This window comes from Sminthopsis crassicaudata, chromosome 3, assembly GCF_048593235.1.
Source record: "Sminthopsis crassicaudata isolate SCR6 chromosome 3, ASM4859323v1, whole genome shotgun sequence".
In the NCBI taxonomy this organism is placed as follows: Eukaryota; Metazoa; Chordata; class Mammalia; order Dasyuromorphia; family Dasyuridae; genus Sminthopsis; species Sminthopsis crassicaudata.
In genome coordinates, this window is record NC_133619.1 from 501,585,795 (window position 1) to 501,596,055 (window position 10,261).

At 38.3% G+C, this 10,261-nt stretch overlaps 1 protein-coding gene across 1 annotated transcript; it reads left to right on the plus strand.

The window, feature by feature from the left end:
• Positions 1 to 8,085: 8,085 nt before the first annotated feature.
• Positions 8,086 to 9,635, plus strand: LOC141559695 (prostate and testis expressed protein 2-like). The gene is made up of 4 exons (XM_074297429.1): positions 8,086 to 8,174; positions 8,294 to 8,314; positions 9,062 to 9,190; positions 9,478 to 9,635. The coding sequence occupies exons 1-4, from the start codon at positions 8,123 to 8,125 to the stop codon at positions 9,633 to 9,635; spliced, it is 360 nt and encodes a 119-aa protein (XP_074153530.1). The 5' UTR covers positions 8,086 to 8,122.
• Positions 9,636 to 10,261: the final 626 nt, after the last annotated feature.

Below are 10,261 nucleotides of genomic sequence, written 5' to 3' on the forward strand. Positions count from 1 at the left end.
ATTCTAATTACTAGACAATTTCTATTTCTCTATTTCAAGTCTAAATTTTATGCAGCAATTTCCATCCATTTGTCTTTGTTTTTGGCCCTTTTGGAGATTGAGAAATACAAGTCCAATCTCTTTTTCATATAACAGCTTTTCAAATGTTTAAAGACAAATATCATCCTCTCTTCAGATTAAATGTCCCTACTTTCTTCAACTAATCCATCTATATAAAATGTAAAATATTTTATAGTCACATCACTGTGTTCACCCTTCTCTGGACACTTTCTAGCTTAACAATATCCTTCCTAAAGTGTTATGATCAGGTGTGAACATAATACTTTACTTGGACAGAATTTAAGCTAGCTTTTTAAAAATGTATTTTAATGATATTTTATTATGAGGCTTTTTGTTTGCCATCTCACTCTGTTGAGTCATATTAATCTTACAATGTACTAAAACCCATAGATCATTTTTCAGAGAAACTGCTATTTGGTTGTATTCCCTTTACTGTGCTTGGGGAGTTGATTTTTTATAATCTAAGTGTCAAACTCTACATCTATCCTTATTAAATTTCATTTTATTAGTACTCTAACCAATCAAAAAATGGATTCTTATTGTCATATAACATGCAATCTTCTAGTTCTTATCATTAAATTATTTGAAAATTCAGATTACTGATGTAAAAAGTGTTAAACACCAGAATCAGGTGAAATCTAGAAGTATTCTACTATTTTCTGGGCACTGTACTAAACACTGGGGCTACAAACACACAAAAGAGGTACCTGACCTCCTCCTCTAATGGGGAATACAACACACATATGGAAGCTGAAAAGGGAATGATAAAATTAGGAGAGGGAGAATTACTCTAAATGGTCATGATGGAGATGTCACTTTACCATGTTTCAAAGTTTCAAAGTAGTGCATTCAGGTTTGAAATGAGAAATCTAAGCAAAGCTTCTATCCTTAAATAAAAGTTGTAGTTCATAGTCTCACTCTATATCAGAGAGGCAGAGGTGAGTGATAAATTGGAGTATCTAGACTGATGTGATCTTATTGAGGTTTTCCAGGGCATGATAGAGAAGTCAGTTGGAGAATTCCCAAAGTAGTACATCTAGGTATGAAAAATTAAAGTTTCTTAAATCTAGTCAGTCAACAAAACAATAAATCAAAGCTTGATTTGTAGTTTTGCTGATTTCTGAAGTGTAAATGCTCATAAGAAATATTTAACAATCAGGTCTCCCAAGTTGGTAAGACTTGGCTACAGCATGTCTCTATGAAAAATTAAGTACAGACAAAATAGAAAGGAGATAATCAATAGAGGAAAAATTAATATTTAGAGAGATTGGAAAAAGCTTGTTACAGAAGATGAGATTTTTAGCTATGATCTTAAGGGAATCAAAAAAGCCAGGTGACAAAGATGAAGAAAGACAGAATTCCAAGCAGTATCTTATTTGGGGTACAGGAAGAAATTTGTTAATTGTTGTCCTTCACTCTAAAAGAGGGCCAAAATGACATCACTTTGTTATAGTCAAGTTACAATGTTCTTACAGTGACTGATCAGACCAACATGAACTCAGAGTTCTATGACATGTTGAGCACAAATAGTCCAAATAAAAATTTGGGGTGAATTCTTTAGATTTGCATATTTTGGATTTCTTTTGAGTTACTTAAATTTTGCTTTGCTCATAGATCACAGTGTCTTCTTTGATCAGGGCAGCTGGGCAGCTTTTTGGCAGAGTAAATACAATGTCTGAAAATTGCCCACTTTACTTCTGCTCCACTGTTGCCAACTATGTGTTGGCTTAGCTCTCCCTCCAAGTAAGCAATGAACTGTTCCCACTCAGAGAAGTGCTCTAATTTGTTGACATCAAAATTTTATGGTAGTCATTTTGCCTTGAGGTTGCCACTTTTGTTGAATGCAAATATTTAGTTTGAAGAGGATAAATCTATGATCAGTCCAGCACTCTACACCACACATTACCTTTGTCACTCTCATATCTGTCTGTCTCTTCTCTTTACAATGCCATTATTTTCTGTGAGAGTACATTCAAAGGTTTTATTACCTTTATGTAAATAGAAGACTGTGTTAGTGATGAGAAAGTATGAGCTGCAAGTCTTTAGTAGTAAGTGACCATTGCTATTGTGGTTTCCACCTCTATTCTTCCCAAGGACTCTTGATGGTCTGCACCTATGCTAACATTAAAACCACCCAGAATTATAAACTTGTTTTCTTCTGGACACACTGATGATGCTCTCCAGGTCTACCTCATGATGGAAGCACAGGCACTGATAGTGGCACTTTCTCACAAGTGCAATCACATTGTCATGAGCCTGCCATAGTTTTGATTGTGAAACATTAATATGTACAAATCTGTTGGCATTCCTTTCATTTTGGCCACTCTAGAAAAATGTAACTCTAACTTTTGTAAGCTGGCCTTTGTTCTCCACCTTTGTGTCACTGAAGGCTGCTGTTTAGATGTGATGCCTACTGAGTTTCCTTACAAGAGTTATTCTTCTTTCAAAGCTACTGAATTTTGTGCTGTTCATAGATATGGGCATATTCCATATACTAATAGTGAGTGACATCATCTTTGCAGAAGTTTTTGTACATTTTTTGTGATTTGACATAGGTCAAGGTTTGAATAAATAGACATTTTTCAGGCATCTTTTCTAGCCCCTTTTCACATGGGGAGTTGAGCAGTGTGGAACTAAAAGGCTGCTCAGATTCCCAGGGGGCTGCCAAATCCCAGTAGTGCTTCTAGTGAGAAGACAAACCAATGGCCTGGATAGCCTACATGTAGGGTTGTGAGTATTGCTCCCAGTGTATCCACACCTGCTGCTTCATCACTTGCCTTTTGCTACAGGATTTTGAGATGTGTAAAAATGGTAAAGTGATATGGATGTTATATTTTGACTTGTATATAAATTGGATTTAAGTAAGGCAGAGTTAAACAAAGTCAGTGGCCTCTCTCTTCCAGTTGTCACAGTCCCACTGGCAGGACAGAGTCAAGACTACCGAGGATAATTTGGGATGCAGTAAATGACCTTGGCATCACTGAAATCTAACCAAATTCTAAGCAGTCCACAATATCTGCTTCAGCCACCTCCATGACCACTGGAATAAATTGTTCCATTCCATGAAGGAGCCCATGATTCCCATTCTAGTGAGGAAGTCTTCATATACTTGGGATAGACACATTCCTAACTCAAAGAGTTTGAGAGCCTTCAGTTACATTCAACCTGATTTAGCCCATCTGCTGAAATTTAGCCCACTGCACATACTATGGCTTCTTGGACCCATAGATGAGAGTTGGGTGGATTAGGTAGAAACCAAAGGTGGAGAGCAGGCCTGAAAAGAACTCAACAGCCATTAAACCAGAAGTACTAGTTTTGCCTAAACACACCATACACCCCCACAAGAAGACCAGTTCCAAATGGAGGCATTAGCTCCCAGAGAAAGGAGGATAGAATATAATTTGGACATCCTATGATTTTTTCCTGCACTTTGAAACAGAATTAAGGGTTCCTAAAGGGATAGGTTGGTTATTTGAACAAGCGCTATTTCTCACAGGAGAGAGCTAATAAGATAGAGAACTGGAAGTGACTTCCTAAAAAGCTGAAAATTAGATAATCTAGTCCAACTCCAACTCACAAATAGGAAGACTGAGGTCTACAGAAGTAATTCTGAGTTTCCCAGCAGGCTCTGTAGCAGTAACAAGGAATATAGAGGGGTAGTGTGAGTCTTGAGGAGACTCAATAGCTGCCCTAGTGAGGAAGGCTTAATGTAGGGAATGTTCTGGCATTTGTGACAAGAAACTGAAAATTCCACAACAGAAAGGTCCCAGAGCTGGAGGCAGCCAAAGCCACAATAGGAAAGATTTAAGTGATATTTCACCATCCATAAAACTACCATCTCTAGTGAAGGTTAGCTACAATTTTTTCAGTGATTACCATTAGCAAAATATTTTGGATGATTGTGAAGCCTCCAACTCCTGTTTTTCATCTGAGAGAAGTGGTGGGCATAGACATCAAATAGAACTATATTTTGTTCCTGAGATGCTTCCTAAATTGAACAAAAAGCTGTAATAACAACAGTCTATTACACTATGGACCAAAGCAATTTACTTCTTATTTAACAGAATGATGACAGAATAAAAGTAACCCTTAGGAAGTCAAGATCCAAGATAAATAAGGAACTCCTGCCTCGCTGTCCTTGATGAATTCAGATTACCTCACACAGATGTTCCTGATGCTTATTTACTGAAAGGAGTGGCAGCCACATCTACCAAGTGCCAACCAACCACCTCTTACAGAGCAGGCAAGCCAGCCTGACCCAGGGAACTCCAATGGAGAGCCAAGAGGCAAGCACCATATGCAGGGCAGGACAGACCCACAACTATTACCCTGGTATCATCTCCCCTCAAACACTAATGAGAACAGAAGCCAAGAGCCCTCAATACTTCCAGCATAGAGCACCCAGACATCATCTATGTGAGTATTAATAACTTCTGTTGGTGTTGCAGCCACAGCTTCTGAAGATCCAGAAAACAAAGTTCTTACCACCAAAATCCTTAGCAATGTCAGATGGGTTCAATAGTGGAAACTGAAATTATTTTCTCAATGAAAATGATGTTAAAGAAAAGTTAGTAAGACTAAAATCTTTTGCCATTTATCAAGATAAGATCAAAATGACTACATGATCTAGATATAAAAAGACTTATTTTAAGAAAATTTGCAGAACATGGAACATACTACCTATCAAACATATGGATAGGCAAACAATTTATAATTGAACAAAAGACGAAGTAGTGTGAGGTATAAAATGGATCATTATTGAACACAAAATAGATAATTTTGATTATAATAAGTTAAAAAAAATTTGTACAAACAAAACTAATGCAGACAAGATTAGAAAGGAAGTGATGATAAAGTTGGAAAACATTTTTATATTCAAAGGTTCTGATAACGGCCTCTATAACATATAGAGAATTGACTCAAATTTATACAAGCCATTCTCCAATTGATAAATGATCAAAGAATATAAACAGACAATTTCCAAATGAAGAAATTAGAACCATTTCTAGTCATATGAAAAGGTGCTCTAAATCACTATTGATCAGAGAAATGCAAATTAAGATAACTCTGAGGTAGCACTAAACACCTCTCAGATTAGCTAAGATAATTGGAAAGGATAATGACAAATGTTGAAGGGGATGTAGGAAAACTGGAACACTAATACATTGGTGATGGAGTTGTGAAGTGATCTAGCCATTCTGGAGAGCAATTTGGAACTATGCCCAAAGGGCTATAAAACTGTGTCTACCCTTTAATCCAGCAGTGTTTCCACTGGGCTTATGTCCCAAAGAAATCTTAAAGGAAGGAAAGGGACCTGTTAAGTGCCACTCTCGCACTTAACTACCGCTAATCAATCCTTGTTCCTAGGCCTAATTAGAGAAACTCTGGAAAATATAATATCAATCTTACCTCTGTTTTGACGTCCTCAAAAGTCCTCCAGCTGTTATCTCATATGGACTCAGTTTGAAAACAACAGAGCACTCAAGAGTTTTGGCAGACAAGCTTAGACTTTATTCATGTGGTTTACACTTCACTCCATGACCTCCTGCACTATCTTGGTATCGCTCCCCAGGATCAAGCTCCAGGTGGAAAAGGTGAAAAAAGAGATGGGGAAAAAAAAGGGTCAAGTCCTTCCTCCTCTGAGCTTATATAGGGTCTATGAGGTCACAGGCACAAGCCAATTGATGATGGAGATTTTATATCCCAATCCTGATTCGATTTCAGAGTGATTAGGATTCCCGCCATGGCTGGAGGTCCCACCTACAAAGGAAGTCCCTATGTAGTCAACTCCAATCACATCCGGGGACCTCAAGACCATTGCACTATATCCCAATTGCACTTCCTGACCTCTCTAATGGACTCTTACAAGGACCCACATGTGCAAAACTGTTTATGGCAGCTCTTTTTGTAGTTGCAAAAAACTGGAAACTGAGTGGATGCCCATCAATTGGGGAATGGCTAAATAAGTTATGGTGTATGAATGTTATGTAATATTATTGTTCTATAAGAAATGATCAACAGGACGATTTCAGAAAGGCCTGGAAAGACTTACATGAACTAATGCTGAGTGAAATGAGCAAGACCAGGAGATCATTGTACATGGCAACAAGATTATATGATGATGCCATGCAGCTTGCCAAAGATCTATCTTGGATCCTGGAGTCCAGAGTTACCAGCCTCTCTCCTCTTCATCCTGCAGCCAAGTGACTGTCTCCCTCCCTCTGCCCTCCAATCTTTGCCTATGATTCTCTTAACACCAAACATTCAGCAAGCACCAACAGTGAGAAGAGCCATTTATCCAAATATATTCTAATAGAGGCATTGTCTCACATCAAATAGGCAATTAGCCTTAAGTACTCCATAGTCTGATTCAAGCTTACCTTTTTGGAGTTTCAGCCCTCTGCAAGTTCCAATGATCTTGTGATGAAGAGAGCCATCTACTCCCAGAGAGGGGACTGTGGGAACTGAGGATAGAGCACAACATAGCATTTTCACTCTTTTTGTTGTTGTTTGCTTTTATTTTTTCTCATTTTTTTCCTTTTTGATTTGATTTCTCTTCTGCAGCAAGATAATTATATAAATATGTATGTATACATTGAATTTAATATATTTTTATCATGTTTAACATAGAGTACTTGCTATCTAGGGGAGATGGTAAAGGGGAGGGAGGGAAATTGGAATACAAGATTTTGTAAGGGTTAATGTTGAAAAATTATCCATACATAGTTTTTGAAAATTAAAAAGCTTTAATAAAAAAAAAGAAAAAGAAAATGTGGATAAACTAGAACAAAATAATGAAAAATGAGATGAAGAGAACCACAAAATACTGTAAAGCAATAGGGCTTTAAGGACAACATCAAGCAACTAAGTCATTTTGACTATTATAAATACCCAAATTAATACCCCAAAATGTGCCCTTTTTTTTAAGGACTATCCACATACTATCTACATCCTGAGAAAGAATTGATAAATAGAAGTATGTATAAAATGATCTTACATCTCTATGTGTGTGCGTTTATTTGTGTCTAATAGTAGTCATCTCTAAAGTGGAAGGGGTGAGGAAAGAAGAAAAAAGAGAAAAGTTACATGATTACTTTATTATGTATTATATATATATATATGAATAACAAGTTGTACATAATAGATTTGCAGTTTCATGTGCAATCTTTTTTTTAAATTCTACTCTGTCAGAGAAATGCCTGTTTTATTTCTTAAGTTCAGAATAAAATAAAATTTAAAAGAGGCATTACCATTTGCTTTGCTCCTGTACCCTAAGAACTATGAGATCTTTTCATCTATCTTGCAACTGAAACCTTCCCTTACACATTGCCTCCTCCATTAGAATGTGAGCTCCTTGAGAGCAAGGACTCTCCTGTAGCTTTGTATTCTTAATGTTTTATACATAGCAAAGGCCTGGTAAATACTTCATTCAGATAAGAGAAGCAGAGAAAGAGAGACTATGTATAGGTAACAAGCAGCAGATCTGAGTCCCTTGGAACCCTCCAAGATCTCTGAAAGGACAGATATTTCCCTGCTGCCTCTAAAGCAGATATTCCTGCTGCTAGAGGGATAGTACCCCCAGTTCATTTCTTTTTGAGCATTTTGGGTCTAGGTCTACTGGAGGTAGGTGCTATAACACTTGCAGGATCAGTTGCTAGGTTACATCTCCTAAAAGGCTGCTTTTCTGCTTGGTGGCTGCTGGATGAGCAGGCTGGAAATTATGATATGAGGGAAGAGAAGTAGGCACATTGCTCTTCCAGGGGTTCTTGGGATTATCTGCCCATTCAGAGCAATTACTATTGGTGATGGCAGGATTGCAGACCCCTTCTTCATAGGAATTGTTGTACTGAATGACGGATGATATGACACATAACAGACACTCGATAAATGATTAGCTGTTGATTCACCTGATTCACAATTCTTCCAGGACCTAGCCCTGCCTCTACTTTGAACTGCTGCTGGTTTTCTCCCAATTTTAAATTTCTGCAGGCTGATGGCTACAACAGGAAGTATACAAACAAAAACTTCCCACCCACTAGTGCTTTGTTCATTGAGACTCAGAATGGACAAGTTGTTCCTGCTCAACCTATTTACCTTTCTTTGCCTGGCTGAGGGTAAGTCCCCAGGGTGTGGAAAAAGGAAGATTTGAGGGCTCCAATCTTGGTACCGGTAGCAGCAATGAAGGGTTCAAGAATGGGATATTTCAGAAATATTCTTTTCTCTTTTTTTACAGGAGGAATTTTAGCAAAACAAGGTAATGCCAGCACCCTCATCTGCAAAGGCTTAGTGGGGAAAAGGTCACTTAATGATAGCTAAGAGGTACCAGGGAAGCCCATTCTTTCATTTATCCATTCATACATTCAACAAAGGCAACTGGGTGGGGCACTGGATAGACTACCAGGCTGAAGCCAGGAAGACTCCTTCCTGAGCTCAAATCAAACTTCAGAAATTTACTAGCTATGTGACCCTGGGAAGATCACTTAAGCCTGTTTGCACTTTCTCATCTGCCAAATGAGCAAATGAAGGAAATGGAAAACAACTCTAGTATCTTTGCCCAAAAAAAAAAAAAAAAAAAAAAATCTCAAATGTGGTCACAAAGAATCGGGCACAACTGAAACAACTTAAATACATGTTCAAGAACATTTTAAATGCCTTCCTTCTGAAAGGCCTGGGGCTATACTTACAAATGGCCCCTTATTACTCCTTTGTTATTAAGCCTTTGTGCTCAAACCTACAAATCCCTGGGTATTCTCTCTCTCTCAGCTCTTGTCTCTTATAGAAGTTCCCCTCCTCTTTGGAGAAAAAGATTCCCCTTGAGCAGAAGCCCAGGAAGGAGCTGAAAGGGTCCTGTTTTCTCCTCTGTCCCTCTTCCCTATTACCCCAAACTCCACAACCTCTTTCTGAGCACAAGCCTCCTAAACAGGATATGTTCTGAAGGGGAGGAATTAAAACCAGCCTTCTAAGGGAGCAGTCTCAGAGCCCTGCTCTCTGCTCCTAATAGAAGCTGACAAGAAATGCCACATATGTACTATTTTCCATATGGGGTTCTGTTATACTGGCATGAAGAGCTGCTCAGCGTCGGCCAGTGAGCACTGTGTCACCAAGAACATCTTTGTAATTCAATTTTCAGGTACGCGGGATATGGAAGGGGAAGGGAGGAGAAATAATCATGCACTTCCCTTAATGTGGATCCCATTCTCTTTGCCCCAGAGACATTGGCAGGTGTACTGTAAAGGGAAATATGTGTATGGGTTTCTATGTATCCTAGGTTCCCTGAAGGGGAAGTATTCATAGTGTCATCCATAGTGACCAGAGTCACCTTGGAGTTGTAAAGAAAGGGAGCCTGAGTGGGATGCAGTTATCAGGAAGGTATTGGAAGAAAGCAGAATCTCTGAATCTCTTTCTCTCACTCCTCAGGTGAGGCTTGGTATCATTATTCAAAACTGAACTGTAAATCAAACTGTATGAATGAGGACACAACCTCCAAAAGAAAGAGGATTGAAACAATCTGCTGTCGTGACAGACATTACTGCAATATGCCATATGGGTCCAAGATCCCTGTGGTGGGAGGCTGAATCCTAGAAATGGCCTCTTCTAGACCCTTTTATTCTGCTCTCTGATCCTCTAAAGCCAGGAATTCTCTAGTTGGATCCTGCTTTTAACAGATATGGGGGGTTAATAATATTGATGTCTCTGCTCAGGCCATTCAGAAGCTAAATAGTTTGACAACATTAAAAACATAGTCTCTAACACATTCTTGTCCTAAACAATGATTCCCTTCTAGGGATTTTTTTTTTTTGGCCAGGTAGCACACATGACACCTTCTACTGATCATCCATGGAGGCTGACCTCAAAATACTCTGAGAATAGAAGAAAAATTCTCTTGTAAAGGGTGCAGTAGAACCAAGTTTAAATACAAATAAAATATTACTCACATAAATCACAGAATCTGAGTTACAAAAGTAAAAGGTCATCTAAAACAAGCTATATCCAAACGAGTTCTTTCTACCACGCTCCTAATGTGGTTAGCTAAACTTTTCTTAAATATCTCCAGTGAAGGGAGCTAACTCCATGCTGAACAAGTCAATCCTACTTTTATACAGCTCTAATCATAAGGAAAATTTTCCTCATAGAATCCAAACCTACCTCTCTGCAATCCATACTGTGTGTATGTGTGTCTGTGTCTGTGTCTATGTCTGTG